This window comes from Bemisia tabaci, chromosome 7, assembly GCF_918797505.1.
Source record: "Bemisia tabaci chromosome 7, PGI_BMITA_v3".
NCBI lineage: Eukaryota > Metazoa > Arthropoda > Insecta > Hemiptera > Aleyrodidae > Bemisia > Bemisia tabaci.
The window spans coordinates 4,907,603-4,927,128 of record NC_092799.1 but is presented as its reverse complement, the minus strand read 5'-3'; the positions used below and the strand labels follow the sequence as shown (position 1 = coordinate 4,927,128).

Here is a 19,526-nt window from a genome sequence, read left to right as displayed (position 1 = left end):
TTTCACATTATAAGTAGCCGAAACCCGAAAAATCATGTTCTTCACATAATATATGTACATCTAGAAAATTAAACAATTCTTACTCACATCTAATCAGTTCAACCGTGTCGATAAAACGGGAATATTTTTCCTTTTCGTCAGAGAATTCTAAATTTTTTCCCCGGTATTTTGGCAGGAAAATGTCAGGATTTTTTTTTTTTTTTTTTTTTAAATTGCCAGACACCCTGACATACACCTCGAACCGAGAGTCGTTACATCGAAAGCATCAGTTCAACACCCTCGCAACCAACATCAAGTTAGATTTATCTATTTATTTTTGTCATGCATTTTACTCGTGACCCCATCCGAGCAGCCCGAACGGCACCGAGCAAACAGCGGGGGCCGATGTAAATGACGGGAATCAGGTCAGCCTTTTGGCGACGCCAAAAATATAGGTCAGTCCAGCGAAGCGGGGCCGTTGCCGCTCTCTAAGCCTCCGCGTCGACAGTAAAAGCGCCGCGCTGGAGCACGCCCCCCCCCCCCCCCCGAACTTCGAGGGTGGGGTAGGAGAGTGCGTCTGCAGTCCAGACGGCGACTGGTGAGCCGTTGACCTGTTCCCCCCTCCCTTGGTGGAGTAATCACGACATTAATACAAGGGCTGAGGGTGGTGTGGCGGGGTGGGGCGGGGCGGGGATGCGAAATTAAAATGCAGTCGAGTTGGAATGATGCGCGTAGCGATGACGACGGGATACTGATACTGCGGAACGCGTTTCTAGCGGCGCCAGTATCAAAATCAAAGGTACCGTAAAAATAGACGTACGGAACCGTTAAAGGCATTCAGTCCCGCACTGAAAAAAAAGCTCGGTGTATTTACCAAGGAAAGGGTAAAAGTACTGAGAATTCAGGGTTCTATTAGATCCCTGATTTTTCGAGTAAAATTACCACTTATGGAATTGGTAATTTTACCGAGAAATCTCGGCAAAATTATTGAACTTTCTCGGTAATTTTACTGGACCTTGGTAAGAACGCCAATATTTTTTATCGACTGAGGTAGAATTACCGAGATAAAATGGCAAAGGTACCGGGAATTGATTACCAATAAAAGTGGTATTCTTACCTGAATAAAACAGTAAAAATGCCGGTTTTTAGGTAAGCTTGCCAGCCTGTCTTGGTAAAATTACCAATAATTGGTAAAAAAAGTGAGATGGTGAAGGTTCCAACAGACCTTTGTAAAAACGCCGAGAAGTTTTTTTCAGTGCACCGGGAGCCGATTATTGAAATTTATAGACAACACTGGAAAAAAAACACATTGGATTTAGAGTCCAGACTCTTGAAAACATTGTAAAGAAAAAATACTCCTGATTCAATCGGATTTTTGCTTGAATCAAAACAAAATCCGCTTAAATCAAGAGGCTTGGTTCTTGATTGAAGTCAGATTCTGATTGAATCAAGAGTACTTTTTCTTGTCGATGTTTTTAAGAGTCTGATTTTTAGAGTGGACTCTAGATCCAATGTGGTTTTTTTTCCCGTGAAAGCTATAGACAAAGAAGACGTAAGGAGCATAGAACGATCCTATCAGTTGAAATGGATGGTTCTTTTAGACTAAGGGGGTAAATGATGGACTTAGGTATCGGGCCTCTCGTGGGTTGCCGTTAGTTAGTCTATTACCTACGTCCTTTGTCCATCGCAACCATCCTCTTCCACCAATAATATCCTTTCCGTATCCTTTTTGTCTTCTTTGTCTATTGCTTTGTCTATCAATTTCAATAGTCAGCTCGCTGGACCCTTGATAAACGAATTTGACTTCTCTAGCACCCGAGAGCTGGCATAATAGGTCAAAGGTGGCTACACTATTCACGTGATAAGGAGTATTGACACCCAATATTGCGGATGAAAATGGATTTATAACACTTAAGTAGCATGTGTAGTAGACCCATCATGTAGACCTTAATTTTCTTCTTGTGGCATGACGAGCACCACGAATAAAATATTAATAATATAATGAACAATTAATATAATGTAAGTATAAATTAAAATAATTTCGGAACCTATCCAAACAGCTTACTTGTTTCGTAAAAGTAATAATAAGACGTTAGTTGTTTCGATCGGTCCCGAAAAAGTTTTATTTATCCATCCTTGTTTAAGGTTTTATCTTTAGCGTGGCTGCGCCCTAGTACCCGCACCGTCCTCCCGTAATTTTCTCTCCAGCTTTGCTATGCTCTTTTAATTTTCTTAATTTTTCAATGTTTCTATTGTTGTTGTTACAGTTTTATTGCTAAGCATATGACTATCTTCTTCTTATATAATTTTTTTTGTCGAAAAATTGCTTTGTCTTTATCCGTACCATTCTCATCTAATATTCTAAATTTCTTAAACAGGAAGGTACTTCACAGACTGAAATCCTCATTGATCAATTTTCTCATTTTATCCGACTGATCTGAATAATTTAAGTAGCACATATCCACGCGGTCAGCATTTTCCGATACATGTGACAGCCATGTGCATCTGAGCAGTGGTTAAGGCTGTAATTTTGACCTATTTACACTGCGGTGCTGCCCTCCCCCAACATCAACATTATGCTGTTGTTGAGCACCAGGGCAGTCGCGTCGCATTGTCGCCTCTCTGCGTACAAGAGCAGACTGCGGACCAAGTCTAAAGAATATGGACCAGAACTATCCTTTAAAAGCCACATTGTCGCTTTTACCCGAATAATTGGACCTCAACTCAATTTACGTCGTAAGGCTTAGTCTGGCGATTTGTAGTCACGTCAAATTGACACCTCTCCGTGTGAATTTCGATCTTGGATCAGTGTTGGCGTTAGGCTTTTGAAAAATAAGCTGACAGGTGATACGTAATAACTCGTTCCGGGTCCGTTTTCTTCCCGAGATAGGCATCCGCGGTGGTCCTTCTCTGCCGTGCCAAGGAAGAACGCCGTATGAACACTCGAGGGTTGCCAAATTTTTCTTGTTAAAATGTTCATTCATGAGAAAAGTTATGCATATTTTTCCTTGAAATTTTCAGGAGCGTTAGACGAAATTGCGAGCAAAATTATCTGAAAAATTGGAAGAGAAATATTCATAAGTTTACCAGGAAATTCGCGCATTGTCAAAGAAAATTTGGCAACGCCTGAAGGGTCATACGGCGTTTTTCCTTAGCACGGCAGTTCTGTCCTCCGGAGATAGGTATATACGGTGGTTTGTCCTTTCGTGTGTTGTCGTGATGAATGAATCCAGGCCAAGATCGTACACGCCCTGGAAAGGAAGTCTCTTGGATCCAAGACTCTTAAAAAATTGACAAGGATTAATACTTTTGATTCAATCGGATTTTTGCTTGAATCAAAAAGAATCCGTTTGACTTGAGAGGCTTGGTTCTCTCGATTTATGCAAAAATCCGACTGAATCAAGAGTATATTCTCCTGTCAAATTTTTCTGTTCTTGGCCTCTGGATCCCAAAGAATTTTTTTAGTGTACTTTTTCTATGAATGATTCGTAGACGGTGATTGGTTTACAACAATTTTCCATTCTTTTTGATCGTTCAACATCGCAATCTGTCGCCACATATGCAATAGACACAATATTCTTTCCATCGGGGTCCGTGCGGTTGCCTGCACTTTTAGCGTCTCTTCAAATTTCCTTCAATTCCTCTTGATACCACCCGCTTTCCGTTACGTTCGAATAGTGGTATCTGTAAAACCGTAGGTGGCTCTTATTATTTGCAGCTTTCAGCAGGCTGTGTAATGAACTATTGGATAAGATCTGCACCAAATTGAACGTCGTACGTTTTACAATTTAATATCAAGGAGGCTCTTCACGGTTGAAAAATTTTTGGAAGCGCCAACAGTTAAGATACTGTATTCAGAAGCAGCTTTCCAGCTCGCTCGATCATACGGCTACTTCAAACTCCTGCAAAAAAAAAAAAAAACCCTTTAATCCGCTGTTGATGAAATATTGTAGTAGTTGCCCTTTTTTGCAGGTAAATATTTCAGCATCGCAGCAAAACACTCTGAAACGTCACACATATGTACTATACTTTCTTAGTCAAGTCTTCAAAATATAAAGGAGGAGTATCGTCTTGGGCCTTTTCCGGCCCCACCTGGATTTTGCTGAATGTTTCATATTTTCAAAGTACTAGTCCTAGGTATACTTTGTGCCAAATATTTCACCGAACGGAGCCCATGCAAAGGTGCAACAACTCCTCAAACCCAGAACCTCGGCATCGAAAAAAAGTTACTTTCGTCGACTTTTTCGACTGTTATCACTCTTTCAGCAGATGATTCCTATGTATTTTTTTGCGTACTTTCCGTTTCTGGCCTTTTTAAAGGCCTCCGATAAATTTCAAGGGGCCTTATGGCCCATTGTTGCCATTTTTGGCCCATTTTTAGGGTTTTTTTCAATTTTACACACGCAGAAATCAATTAAAACTAAGAACCGTGTACGTTTTTGAAAAAGCGCAAAAAAATGAATAAAAAATGTTCAGTGAGACTTTTTCCTACGTTGCCAAATTTTCGAGAAAAATCGTCCCAAAGAGCCGAAAATGGCAAAAATTCGATAAATTGCCCCGCTTAAGGTTCAAGAAAGTGGAGTACACCTTTTATATTGACGTAAGTAACAGCTCTTACCTATATGCACAACATATCAAAAAATTATAGTTGTACCTGGATTCCCACGATGTGAAAATTGACCGGGATGTCGATTTTAGCGGCCTTTCTTTACTTGAAGGTAGCTCTTTTGAATGTTTCTCGACCTTAGTCACCGTCTATGGGTGTGTACTCTATGTATTTTTCTACGTACTTTTCACATCTGGCCATGAAAATGACTTCCTGTGAATTTTAAGAGGCGTAACGGTACATTGTTGCCAATTTTCACCATTTTTAGGGTTTTTTTCAGGTTTACATGTGTGAAACTTAATTTAATCTAAAAACCGTGTACATTTTCGGAAAGAACGTAAAAAAATACATTAAATAGGATTTGTAACTTTTCCCTACGTTGCCAAGTTTTCGAGAAAAATCGTCCTGAAGCGCCAAAAATGCCAAAAATTGGATTAATCATCACGTCGAAGGTTCTAGAAAGTGAATTATGACTTTCATGCGGATCGTGGGACACTTTCCCCACGCATTTTGTGTTGTTTGGTATATTTGGCCTGTAGCAAGCATCTTGAGAACCAAGGATTATCTCGAGGTTACAGGAATAAAGAGGTGAACTGGAGTGAAGGATAAGGTAAAAGCACCTTGAGGGTCCGTTTTGTCACGTTCATCTGAGCCATTACATGTTCCGTGAGACGCACTGCAATTATCCATTTCCGATACGTTATTTGTAGTGAAATAAAACTAAATATTCACTTCCTGGAATCTTCGACGTGATGATTAATCCAATTTTTGGCATTTTTGGCGCTTCAGGACGATTTTTCTCGAAAATTTGGCAACGTAGGAAAAAGTTTCACTGAACATTTTTTATTCATTTTTTTGCGTTCCTTTCAAAAACGTACACGGTTCTTAGTTTTAATTGATTTCTGCGTGTGTAAAATTGAAAAAACCCCTAAAAATGGGCCAAAAATGGCAACAATGGGCCATTAGGCCCCTTGAAATTTATTGGAGGCCTTTAAAAAGGCCAGAAACGGAAAGTACGCAAATAAATACATAGGAATCATCTGCTGAAAGAGTGATAACAGTCGAAAAAGTCGACGAAAGTAACTATTTTTCGATGCCGAGGTTCTGGGTTTGAGGAGTTGTTGCACCTTTGCATGGGCTCCGTTCGGTGAAATATTTGGCATAAAGTCTACCTAGGACTAGTACTTTGAAAATATGAAACATTCAGCAAAATCCAGGTGGGCCCAAAACGATACTCCTCCTTTATAACCCACACTTTTCAATGCACTTCAGCGCGTTGTAACTCTGCTGGGAATGATTACTAATTACTATTCGTAGCCATATAGTGCGCAGCGCAGCTATATGAAGACTGTATATTAATATTGCCACTATGCCACTGGTTTTGTAAGGACTGTTGCTTACACAAAATAAGTGAACAATTATACTGAAGGATAAATAGATAAATTAATAACTCGAACCTCCTCAATGGAAGAAGACTGCCTCAGAGAAACAGAAACGATCACATAACGGATTCCTGGGCAAATGGTCCCGTAAGTCTAAAATTGTGACCTTGGTTTGAATATGAAACAAAGGCTACTCATCATGGACATGATGAGATAAGTACATATGTAGAAATTGCCTCCAAAAATTTTTCAGGTGAAAGCTTAATAATGGAATCAGTGTCAGCTTGGTACATTCAATAAGGAATAAAAGATCAACAATTTGAAACAATTTTACTTGGGATTATCTGGGTTTTAATATAATACTCTAGCATCATCTCTATGCTTAGACCCGGGGTTTCCTACAATATTATAGCATCTATACTATGCAATACGGTTTCAATTTTTCATAACATTGAAGATTACAAATCAGTATGTCTAAAAGACGTACAGCTAATAATACTGGTGTGTAGACGAATGATATGTAGTTACTTTACGGGCAGAAACCAAAGAAAGGCTCATCCAAAGGTGGTTTCCCATCAGAATTTCAGCTGAAATTTGAGCCTTCGACCTTTGTCGGGAAGCTGGCTCTGAGTTAAGGTCAAAGCCCCGCTTCAACCACCTCTGATTGATATTTCGGATTAATGCAAAGGTAGAAGGCCAAAAAAGGGCCCGCGTTCTTAATTAAGGGACCCTTCTCCTCTTACACATCACTAGCGATGCTGCGTTGATTCTTATCAATTTTGGCAGCGCAGCTTCAAATTTTATTGTAGATACTGTCGACTCCAAAATTTTCAAAAATTTCTGAGTCGAGGAAAAGAATAAACAGTCGGAAAATCGGGAAATAGAAACCCTGGGAGCGCTTGCTCTGTGCTGCCTTGCTAAGGAAAAACGCCGTATGAACATTCGAGAGTTGCCAAGTTTCCTTCGATAAAATACGAATTTATTGGGGGAAATTGTGAATATTTTTCTTTAAATTCAGACTATTTTGTTCGCAATTTAATCTAAAATATTTGCAAATTTCAAGGAAAAATGTGCATAAATTTCGTCATAAATACATGTTATATCCGGGGAAATGTGGCAACTCTCAAATGTTCATACGGCGTTCTTCCTTAGCACGGCAGTACGGTTGAATCCTTCAATTCCATTGTGAAATCCTCATCGAGGATTTAGCGAGGACGGTGGCAACAGCGCCTAGCAATTATATTTAATCACGAGATACTCCTGATATTTTAATTCTCCCTCTTTCCCTTTTCGATTAATCCTCACCCTTGAGCCTCCCTTGTTTTTCAGCATTATTACTGCGCTCCGCCGTTCTTCCAGCGGCGTAATCTTTTCCGACGATTTTTGATGCCTCCCCTCCCCTCCCCTCTCGCATCAGTCTTATCACGCAACCTTCGCCTTTTGACACCGAGGAGGATAATTTCGAAGGGGCGCCGCACCTGTACTTTGCATTCAGGACGTTGTTCCATTCAAATATTTGGAAATGTTCTCGCCTTTGTCTTCTCCATCCATTACAAATACAAGAGACGATTGCCAGTCATGACGGACAGATTGCGCATCAATTGATGACGCCATGGCTTATCGAGAACAAGATGTTCGGAAACTGGCCCACGTTTAGTTTTAATGTTGTTTTTTTTTTTTTTTTTTAAAGAATTTTATTTAAATATAAAGTAACTACTACAAGTATTTCCTTGTATCTATATAAATGGTTTCAAACCAAAACTAAACGAATTGCATCAAATTTACTGGGTAACGTTAGATAATACGATGATTATATATATGTTAATAACTTGCAAAGTTTTCATCGGGAACGGCAGGGTTCGTTACTCTTCGAAAAGTCCCCGGCTACGTTAGAATTTTTTTCGGATTTTCAGTCCTCGTCTCTTGTTAAATACGCTTTACTTGAAATTTCCTTCTCGTTGTTTTATTATATTATTCTTCAAAAATTGAATCCTTTTTTTCTTTGTTATTTTGAATGGACTCAAGTAGTCATTTTTACCAGAGTTGCCACTCTCCGACGCACAGTGCGGCCCCCTGTGGACAGAAATCAAAAATTCACAACTCGACATCTGAATTTTTTTTCTTATTTTTTTTTTTTTTTTATTTTTTTAGTCTGTCATCTTTAAAATATTTTTGACTCGCAATTATGGTTCATTTTCAAATTTCTCGCTCAAAACAACTTCAAATTTGGGTAAAGAAATTGGTCGGGAGATTGGTCAAGAATCACTCCGGTCCATTACAAATACACATGAAAAAGACGACAACTTTAAATGAAGATGTCTCGCTTCAAACGCAAAACGCTCTCGGTGGTTGACATTTTCTTGATCCTCAGATGTCCAACTTTATTTCTACCGAAAAGATCTTGCGACTTTTTGCGACTATCAGAGATATTGGAAGTTAAAGTTTGGGTTTTTCACGTTGCATTTACATTGTTAACATATGGCTGATTCGAGGCTGCCAACTTCAAATGAACTTTTCGCGAAAAATTACAAAAAATCCTGAGATATAATCGAGCGTTTTACATTTATAGTGCCAAAGGGTTTTCCTGTGTCGATGCTACTATCTTCATTATGCAAAGTCAAATGGATTGCATTTTGCAAAAAGGAACCACTATCATTGCAATGTTGCTAAGATTGTGCAACTTCTTTTGTCTTGGAGGAAAACCCCGATTATCCACTAATAGTTTCTATTTTACTCGCTAAAAACTGTAAATTTAAGACAAAAATTACCATCTAAATTTCATAGTTTTTCACGATTTCCGCAATTTTATTGAAAAAGATGAAGTTGCACAATCTTAGCATCATTGCAATGCTAGTGGTTCCTTTTTGCAAAATGCAATCCAAATGTCTTTCACCGATTTTTGTCCGCATCGCCCATAAGGACGCCGCAGCGTCCGACATCTGGATATTATCGAGCGATAACGGAAATGCTTCTCTCTGTTTCAGATTCAATATAATTTAAGCCCGGCCGTGAGAAGGCGGAGACAGTCGTTGCCCAACTACGTCGGGACCGGGGGCTCGAAATCCGCCAAGAGTCGCTACATGCTCAAACGCAACTCCTGCACCGTCGCGTAAGCTCCGCGCCCGCCGTGTTCCCGTCTCCAAGTTCCGGCCCGGTCGACCAAGAGAAGCACCATCAGTTTCACAATCAGAGAGGCAGAAATCAAGGGTACACGAGCTCGTAGTCCGTTCCTTGTGATTTTTTCTCCTTCTTTCCGACAGGAACATTAAGTTACAGCTGAAGAAACGTGGTCAACAATTTCGGAAGAAACCGAGTAATTGACACTCCCTATATATTTAGGAATGTTATACTGGATACAGGGTTATTCAAAAGTCACGCACCCTTGGCCATTAGGTGGGTGGCCATTGGAAATTTTGGAGGTACACCCCGCCCCCTCTCCCCCGAGGGGAACAATATCTGGAAAGTACCTTATGCCGCAATCACACGCTGAATTTAGCAGCTGAATGTGGAAGTCAACAGTCATCGCCCAATGGCTGAAATTTAGTAAATTCAACATTAGTCCTGAGAATCGTTGCTAAGTTTCACGCGCAAAATTCAGGCATCGGGCCGATGATTCCCACATTCAGCGTGTGATTGAGGCATCATAAAGTTTTCCCCTAGGTATGAGGAAAAACGTCTTAAACTGCAAATCGATGTCATATAATTAGAACTACAGTTATGGCCATTGGTGCGTAACTTTTGAATAACCCTTGTACGTCTTGGAAACCCATTCCAATGTCTAACACTTGGCCCTAGATACAGGGTTTTTAAATTTGCATAATACCCCGCAGGCAAGGGGACGGTCTATTGGTGCCCCCCCCCCCTCACTCCACCGATTTCTCGAAGAAGTGAAATTTTAGTTAGGGCTCTTTGGTCCTTGACTTCAGTGTAGAAAACCAATGAAAATCCTCCAGTTTCTTGGTAAAATTCCGGAAACGTGCTCCCAAAAGCGCAAATGAGGATTTGAGCTTTTGAGGTGGTGCTTTTTCCCCCCTGAGACATGCGATTCGACCTGCGTGACCAGAAACTCAAAACGCCCTCTTTTTCGTGCGTATGCAACGCGGACAGCAATGGAGCCCGAATAGTTGCATTCAGGTGTTAAAATTAAATTATTGGAGTGTTCTTCGCATGTGCCACGAACGGAGAGCGCTTTGTTTGTTTCTTTTACGCTTTAACTCAATTTCAGGATTGCTTGTTGTGCTGACGAAATAAAATATCACTGATTTTCATCTTGGCACCGTCAATTTCCGAGAATTTTTCAGATCGTTCAATGTATTACGTTTCTGGGCGCCAAAAAATTAGATGTCAGAGAATGATTTGTAGAGACTCCTTTAACCCACTTCAATGCGTCGTCGGGGTTGATAAAAATCATGTCTATATTTTTTCGAAAGTTTTTTTTTTTTTTTTTAAAGTATTGGCACTTCCAAGGTGAGTTCCGAGACTCGTCCCTTGCGCTCATGGGGTATGCATTTCTCCCTTTGAAGTTTCGCTTTTGGGTTCCGTCGAATTTCCTGGCTCTCCATATCAGCTCAACCTGCCCATTTAACTTAGCATTATATGGAAATCGCCCTCCTACTTACAAATTTATACTTCTCGTTTGATTGAATAGTAGTCAAGGAGGGAATGAAATAAACATGTGATATTCCTCATGTACGTGTAACAAGTTGCTTGGCGCACCTGTTTTCAGTTTTTATTGTCAACCTTTGTCAAAAGTTGCAAACCGGCCACAAATGAAGTGATTCCCAAAATTATCGCCTCCAAATAAACTTAAAGGCCTGTTGCTTTATTTGAAAATCAAAATTCGAGGTTTATCGGAAGTCGAGGTGTTGACTTTTCATTCCCTCTGTATTACCAAATCATCACCCATAGTGAAGTATCAAGTAAAATGTATTATTTTCAAGAAACCTCGCATATTTGTGAATGTCTGTGCAATTATAAGGAGGCCAAAACATACCAAAAATAATGTATAAACGTTTGTAATATTTTGTCAATAACCAAATAGAATTGCTTAGTGTCTGGACACCATTAAAGCTGAAATTGTAATTTTTTAAATTTATTTTTGTACAAAGCTTTATTAGAGTTGTTGTTCGACTTTCGGAAGGTTTCCCGGGATCGAGATCCTTCCAAAAGCCCATGTTCCTGTTTCATTTAGAACTCAAAAAGACATTGAGTAAATATTTGACGTGGAAAGAAAGAAAAAAATAATATGAAACGAGCAGATTGCTTCTCTCCCTAAGATATTAAAAGTGAAAATACAAGATTCAGCGGAGAAGCAAAAATCTGAATCAAACAGATTGCTCAATCTTCCTCTCTCAAAATTCCAGCCCCGCATAGCTTGCCCGTAGGGTCGTAGCGAGGTAGGTTCTCCCTCTCCTTACCCTCATGGAGCGTTTTCACCTCCAGTCTATTTTCTTTTTTGCGTGTTTCGTATCGTGAAACAAAATTAAAATTTCCCATCTCTAAAGACTTCCAACTTTATCAAAAACAAATAAGAAATTTTTTAAATTCCGATCGTAAAATAGATTTGTAAATTCACGCCTCTCGCATCAAAAGCCGCGCTAAGAGGTTGTTTAGGGCAAATCCTAGCGTAGGGGGGCTGAAATTGTTAAGGCAGGCATCATGGGTTACTTGACAGGGTACGAAATTAAATACCTCAGTGTATTTTTCCTCATGGGAATTTCTTGTAAAATACGACGATGGGCGCACTAAAACTTGCCAATTTCAACTCACAAGAAAAAAGATGCCTGTGTTCGTCTACGTTGATTAGCAATATCCTTTAAAAGAAAACGGAGTCCACTCCAGTCAAATACAGCATTGAACTAAACTCTTTGTCACAACGGTTGAAGTTTCCTGCGCATTTTTTTTTTTAATTTTATTTTTTATTTTTATTTTACTAGCTTAAAGATATTCTGTTGCAAGGAGGAGGAAACTGCGTGTGAAATCAAGCTCTAATTACGTGCACAATGTAAAGGTTGATTCCAATTCTTTACTTCGCCTACGTTGATAATGGTTTTTTCCCGAGCGAGATGATTGCTTTTATATATATGTACATAAAAGCTAAACCCGAAACATCTATTTCACACTTTAGAATTAGTATTGGTAGTTGTCAATATATTCCGCATGTTCTACGCGAAATTTTGATGAGGAATCTTGTGCTGTAGCGCTAAATTATTCCCCAATCCAGCGGTCCATTAACTCAAGGGGGAGTTTCAACATTATTCCATCGGAATTGATAAAAGTTGAAAAAAAATCCTCTCTCCTTAACAGACGCCGTAGAATCCTTGCTATGGCCTTGCGATTACTATAGTTGATTTTTTTTTTTTTTTTTTTTTTTTTTTTTTTTTTTTTTTTTAAGTTTCAAACCATACCAAATCTAAATTAGGTTTCGTTAATGTATTGAGAAATGGTGCTAGTCGCTTTGTTTAAGTTGTATATATTGCAGTTAAAGTCATGAGTCAATGTATTGTACATATGTATGCTAACATTACCAGATCACTCGTAATGAGTGCAGGGAACATTCGAATTCTTAGTGTAGTAAATGTGTGTATGCATGTTTATCAGGACTGATTATCACTGATCTAACACAATCGATGTGAAGAGAATATATATTTTATTTATTCCCTATACATGAAATAGTGTAGGTGGCTTTTGAAGTCTTTCTTTTATTTTTGACGCGCGCTGTGGTTATTATGAATTTGTTTCCCAATGTTTAATTGTACGGGTGTGAGAGTTCCTGGGTGATGAGGATGAAGGGTTTGAAAAAGGCGCTAACGCTTACTCAAACGCACGCCCTTTTTACTCATCCTCGTTGTGAAATTCGTGGCCTGGAGAAACCTATAGGATTTTGAATTTAATTTTATACGCTGGTGAAATTTAATACTTTATTTAGTTTTAAAAAAATACATTCGTTAACTTCGTATGTAAATGTAAATTAAGTCGTACATAATAATGAAATCTAGGACTCAGAAAAATCAGCCTTCAAAATAGGACTAAATTTCGCCAAGAAGGAACCACCATTCTGAATCATCCTTACAATCACCAATCTCCATCGGAAAACTAATGGAGCACTTTTTTTTCTGAAATAAGCCGGGAATAGTGGATCCGTATGGCAAAATGTGGTCCAATTATAAATTGCACGCGCGAAAAATTGAAAAATATTTCTTCTACAGTAAAAGGACCTTACATTATGGATGTATATTTATCAGAGAGGCAATTGAAATGAGACCGAAATACAGTCATCACTGGAGATGTCCTTTGAAGTCCTGAAAACGCGTTAACACCATAATATTTCGTTCTTATCCCTTAAAAGAGCGCTATCGGTTACTTTTATGCGAGCAGTCAGCTTTGAATAAAAGAACTTCTTAAACTCGGGGTTTTGTAGTTCTTGGGCTTCAGAAAATGCACCTAGGTTCATGCATACTCGATCTTCAGGAGCCAAAGGGTCATTTTGTGCACCATCTTTTCAATTTTTTAAATAGCTCCATGTCAAATTTTGGCAGGTAGGGTCAAGGTCCTCTTTCCGAAATCGATAACATACATTTTGAGAAATATTTTATGGTTTTTAGGTATTACATAGGCTGTCCAAAAAGTACCGAGACTGGTTCCATAACTCAAAAACCAAGATAGCTAGAGGCTTGATCTTGGTTTCATTTGAAAGATCAACTCAGTATCTATCGATTGAGACCAAAATCAAAACTTTCGGTCAAATATTTCAAAAGTTACAACACTGTTTGTAAAAAAAATATCTGGACCCCCTACCGTTTTTTATGACTATTTTCTCTTGCCGGAAACACTCTCTAAATTAATGATCAGTGCACGGTTCTTTTGCAACTAATCATGGCAAAACCTAATTGATTTGGAAACACTAGCTGTCAAGTCGTCGTCGTCCGACTACGGGTATAAGGGTTCAAAGTCAACGGGAAAAGAATAAACCGTCGGTCAGCCACCCCCAAAAAACCAGGGAAATTTTCGGCATTTGTTGACAGTTCACAGTGCGTGCGTGGTCTACGCTGCAGATGGTGAGTGATTTTGTTTCTGTGTTCAAAATTTTTGATACCATCATGGAAAGAGATAAAGCAGTGGTATCAAACATTTCGAACATAGAAACAAAATCACTCACCATCTGCAGCGTAGACCACGCACGCACTGTGAACTGTCAACAAATGCCGAAAATTTCCCTGGTTTTTTGGGGGTGGCTGACCGACGGTTTATTCTTTTCCCGTTGACTTTGAACCCTTATACCCGTAGTCGGACGACGACGACTTGACAGCTAGTGTTTCCAAATCAATTAGGTTTTGCCATGATTAGTTGCAAAAGAACCGTGCACTGATCATTAATTTAGAGAGTGTTTCCGGCAAGAGAAAATAGTCATAAAAAACGGTAGGGGGTCCAGATATTTTTTTTACAAACAGTGTTGTAACTTTTGAAATATTTGACCGAAAGTTTTGATTTTGGTCTCAATCGATAGATATTGAGTTGATCTTTCAAATGAAGACCAAGATCAAGCCTCTAGCTATCTTGGTTTTTGAGTTATGGAACCAGTCTCGGTACTTTTTGGACAGCCTATTACGTAATTACAAATTATTTAAAAAATAATTATTACCACTTTTGTTGGTAAGAGAGTTTTCTGAGGATTTAAAAAAAAAAAATCTTAACCAAAAGAAAATAGCTCGATACATTTTCGCCTTTTTCTTAATGATGTGCAGAAATTACAAATGGCTTTAAGCATCACATAATTTTTTTTTCTCCTAGTTCAAGCTTTGATTTTAGACTGATCGTGAACGGAGTATACCTATAACGGATTCTTGCCTCACAGAACAAAGACCAAAAATGGAAAATTATGGACACAACAGAAATTAAAATTAATTTTATTTATGCAACTAAATTAAACTATATTATTTTGTATATTGTAGAAACAAGAATATTTTATACGAAGTATCAATAGGACTTGCTGTCTTTGTCTCCATTATTGTAAATAGATTTTGTATAAGTATCTTTTGTTTTTTTATTCATAAACCAAACTAACAATGTGTATGTGATTAAATTTATACGTTATTTTAGAAATATTTTGTGGTAAATATATGTAAGTGAATATTTAGAGTTTTGTTTCTTTTTGTGTCATTTTTTTTCAGTTTTTCGACACAGCCCATGGAAACGATTACGGTTAAAACAAGGACCGAATTTCTCGTGAATTGTAAAATTTTAATCACAAATCGATGTCTCTCATTCAAGAGTGCACACTAGATCACAAAGAGATGCATCTCTAATAAACGTAAAATAACAAACTCTCTTTAAGTTAATTGTGATGCTTTCAAGGAGTTTCCACAGCACTTCGGAGGGTCTTATTTCTATCTTCCTGCTCCTTCCCTCTTTTCCTCCTCTATTTGTATCACTTTCCCCCGTTACATTAATGGGCCCCTTGCAAACTTTTGCTAGAGCAAAAATAAGAGTTGTTCCTTACAGATAATGTCTCAAAAATCACGATGAGCGCATCGGCAAACTCTGAAATGCACTCCTAACTTCATCGACAGAGAACAGGGGAGAATTTCAGGAGTCGTCCTGCGCCGTCCGCAGCGCGCATGGCGCGAGAGGCACGACCCGCCTTTCATTATTACATTTCATCTAGCTTTGAGAGTTCACTGATTACTTCACACGACCGGTGTGTATTTTTAAAAGTCGAAAATTAAAAAAAAGAAAATTTACACGATCTAGTCCCTCCGCCAGGAAGCCCTCCCCTGCCTGAAATCGGTCACCATCCGCCCGCCGGTAGAGCCGCGGCGTGCTGCCAGCGCGAAAGGCGCACTGACGCCTACAAACCTAAGAGGATACTTCAAGCATTCCGCAATACGTGAAGTATCCCCTTAGGTTTGTAGGCGTCGGTGGGCGTTTCGAGCTGGCAGCACGTCGCGTCGCGCCGCACCGTGTCACAAAATTCGTAGGCAATTTGACGTCAAATTCGATATTAGCGACCCACAAAACATATGTTACGAAACTTTCGTGATCTTTCAGTCATTATCCGACTTAATTCTTCCTATGCTTGAGTTTTGGACCATAGTGCGCCGCGGGGGCTCATGAAATTCTCCCCTGTGCTCAACCGTAACTTCACAATCTGCGTGAGAAATTCGCGTTTTTTTAAGATTCCCGCTTCAAAAAGGACACCACAGCACAGGTAAACATTTCGCTAGAGGAGTCTTTTCATTCAAGCCCTACTCAACATGGCCCACGCTTCCGCGCGCAAATTGAGGAGAGCACGAGGTCAATCAAGGCGGATGTCTATCAACACGAGAAAAATGTGAATGTAAACACGCCGATTGTTATCAGGTGATTAGAATCATCGTCCCGTCACATGTGTTTTGGCGGATTGGCGTTGGCTATGATGAATATCGCGTAGTATTACTAGTATCCTTGTGAGCAGGGGTTGGATGGAATGACTCCTCTAATGAAATGTTCACTTGTGCCGTGGTATTGTTTTTGAGGCGAGGATTTTGAAGAAAACGCATATTTCTTGAGCAAATTGTGAAGTTAAGAGTGCTCCATTATTTTAAAAAGTACCAGAATAGGTCAACGATTGAAATAAAATTTAAAAACTCACTAGTCAGAGAAAATTCGAAACCATCCGCCGCGCGTTAAGAGTTTAGAGTGCATTTCAGACCTCCTGAAGCGTTCATCGTGATTTTTGAGCTATTTGCTGTAAGAAATAACTCTTCTTCTTGCCGTAACAGTATAACTCTTCTTTTCCCTCTAGCTGAAGTCTGTGCCGTAGTATCGTTTTTGAAGCGAAAAAACGCAAAATGCAAATTTCTTGTGCAAATTGTAAAGTAAGGAGTGTACTTCAGGCTTTGCCGATGCGCTCATCTTGATTTTTGAGACACTCTCTATGAGTAACAACCCTTAACAACCCCTTTGCAACAGGCTCATTCTACTTTAGTTCCCTCTGTCAGAATCAATTACTCACAAATAGATATTCTCTTCAATACATTCAGTCGATCCTAAGCGTACCCCTGATCCAAATCCTAAAGCACGTTTTGTTACCTCTGGTTGAGAGTTCAGTTCACTTTATAAGCAGTTGATGTAGTTACCTGCCACATAATTTAGCGTTATTTCTCGATAGGTAACTTAGGAACATCAGTTATTGTTGCTAAATTCAATCGTATAGTCTAGTTTTTTCAAGAGAACAGTTTCACCAATTCTTTCATCCAGTTACTTTATAGTATAGAAGACATCAATCGAAACTCCCAAAAGAACCAGTGCAACCGTCTTCTTCTCATAGAAAAATAAACTACCCAAAATGTTTAAACAGCTAATGTCTCTCTGTCTTTTTTTTATTTTTATTGTTTGTATAAAACGTTCCAATTGTGTGTGTATTGATCCGATCCCACCAGAATTTCTCATTTGATACGATTGTGGTCAATATCATTTCCCTAAATTTTTGTTTATTGTCACCTACTTTGAAGCACCCATTAAGTAAAATTAAACGGTCGCATTCTTAGTTCACCCAGTAAAATCAAATGTGAAGAGCGGTAATCACGAGGGGTATTCATAAAGTAAGTTAATATTTATCATATCTTCTAAACTAATGAAGATCGTTTTTGTAAAAAGCGTTTGAATGGACCACTAGACAAGGTACGAATTTAAGCATTCTGATACATGTATCTTAACCAAAATTTCACGTAGAACACGATTCGCGCAACGAAAATTACTGAAACCAACTCCTAACGAAGCTATTAACATTTTTATTTCACATTGGTTACGAGGAATTTGAACTGCCCGCTCACAAGAAACTCAAAGCTCTACGTAAGTCAAATCACGCACTACAACGGTTTCAGCAATCTTCTCAATCGAGCAATGTTCATTTCCCACCATGTGTTTTTCAGACTATTAGTAATTTGCTATAGCTGAGCCAAAGTGTCAAGATTGAGGTTGCCAGATTTTTTCATCGCAGAGACGTTCATGATAACGTTTACGACGTTTACGAGCGATGTGAATCACGTAGAGCATTGAGCTTTCATGAGCGCGTGCTTTGAATTCACGTACCAAGAATCATTAATATCTCCGGAAGGAGTTGATTTCGGTAATATTCGTTGTGCGCATCGTGTTTTACGTAAAATTTTGGTAAAGAAACGTGTATCAGAATGCTGAAATTCGTACTTTGTCTAGTGGTCCATTGTCATACCTCCAGCGTTTTCGGAAGTTTCAGTTTTTAAAATTTGGTTTCCGGGTGCAGAGTAACATCAGTTTTCTAAGAGTTAGGTATCATTAGTTTAGAAGTTATGACAAATATCGACTTACTTTACGAATACCCCTCGTAAGTTGAATACCAAACTTTCAAAGTGAGATGACAAAACCTCAAATGAATTTAGTCACCAGGTTCATACAGATTTGATTTCCCTTGAAAGCCATAGCTAGCGCCAAATGCCCTGATGTTTTCATATTTTTATATGTCTAATTTGAGTTGAGGTTTTATTTTTATATGATTCCTATACTTTATTTTTGTGAGGCTCCAGCTGGAAGTTGGCTTTGTTTTACAGTGATGTTTATGTTAAAATGAACTCAATTTTATGAATAAAAGTTTAATTTTACCTCAAGCGCATCTTTTCTTTTCTTCCCAAAGGTTACGACCTTGCCCAAGTAGCGCAATGTATCGAGGGTATTGGAATAATTTTGCAATTTAGTGGGCTGAAATTGCAATTTCTGTCATGAAAATACTTTCAAATAATTTGATCAATATAATATGCCGATTTTATTGTATGAATAAAATAAGTTTCAAAAGTGAGGAAAGAAGGTAATTTGCAATGCCAATAATGAATTGCAGTTTATATCTATGTATTGGGATAAGCTTCAAGGAAAGGAGCGCCTTTATTTAGTGAGTAGGCAACATACAGAACAGTTCGATACAGAGGCAATAATAATTATTCTTTTGCTATCCGGGCTTCCTACTTGGGTACGTTCATTTGAATTAGTCAGGCTGACAATTCATTACTTTACTCAAGAAGGGCTGCACTTTTCCTTTAATATGTGGAGTTTTCGATTTAAATTATGCACCCCCCTTTAAGGAGGTACGAAACACGGGACCTTATCCATGGAGGAACGACATTTGTCTGCTTGGATCGAAAAATCGACCTTCGACTGGGAGTTGTCGCTTAATTGTTCTGATGATGAATTTCCAGCGGTTTTGTTCACTTGAGTGCCCATGGAAAGCACGAATATGCATTATAATCTGGTGATATCAGGCAATGGACAAACATGATTTTTGAAGATCAGAACCATACACAGCTAACTTCAATCCGCCTCAATTCTGGTTTAGTTTGACAATTGGGCGTTTTTCGTCCCAAATAGTTCGTCGAAGGACGCCTCGCTTCAATACCTGAAGTTCTCATGTTCGTGGATTGCGGTCCCGTTTCCTGTGAATGGTAACAAATTAGTACATTTTTAAGCTGTTGAATGAAACTCTGCGACACGGCAATAGCTTGTGTCACACTATTAAAATACTCCATCGAAATATCAAGATCAGGTGATGTGAT

The 19,526-nt window shown here is 38.8% G+C and overlaps 1 protein-coding gene across 1 annotated transcript in view; it reads left to right on the top strand.

Moving 5' to 3' along the window:
* Positions 1-13,575, top strand: part of LOC109035678 (GTP-binding protein Rhes) — a 369,075-nt gene extending 355,500 nt beyond the window's left edge. Inside the window, exon 5 of the mRNA XM_019049389.2 lies at positions 8,952-13,575. Within this exon, the coding sequence (XP_018904934.2) occupies positions 8,952-9,080 (129 nt within the window). The 3' untranslated portion in view covers positions 9,081-13,575. The remainder of the gene's footprint in view (positions 1-8,951) is intronic.
* The last annotated feature ends 5,951 nt before the right edge of the window (positions 13,576-19,526 follow it).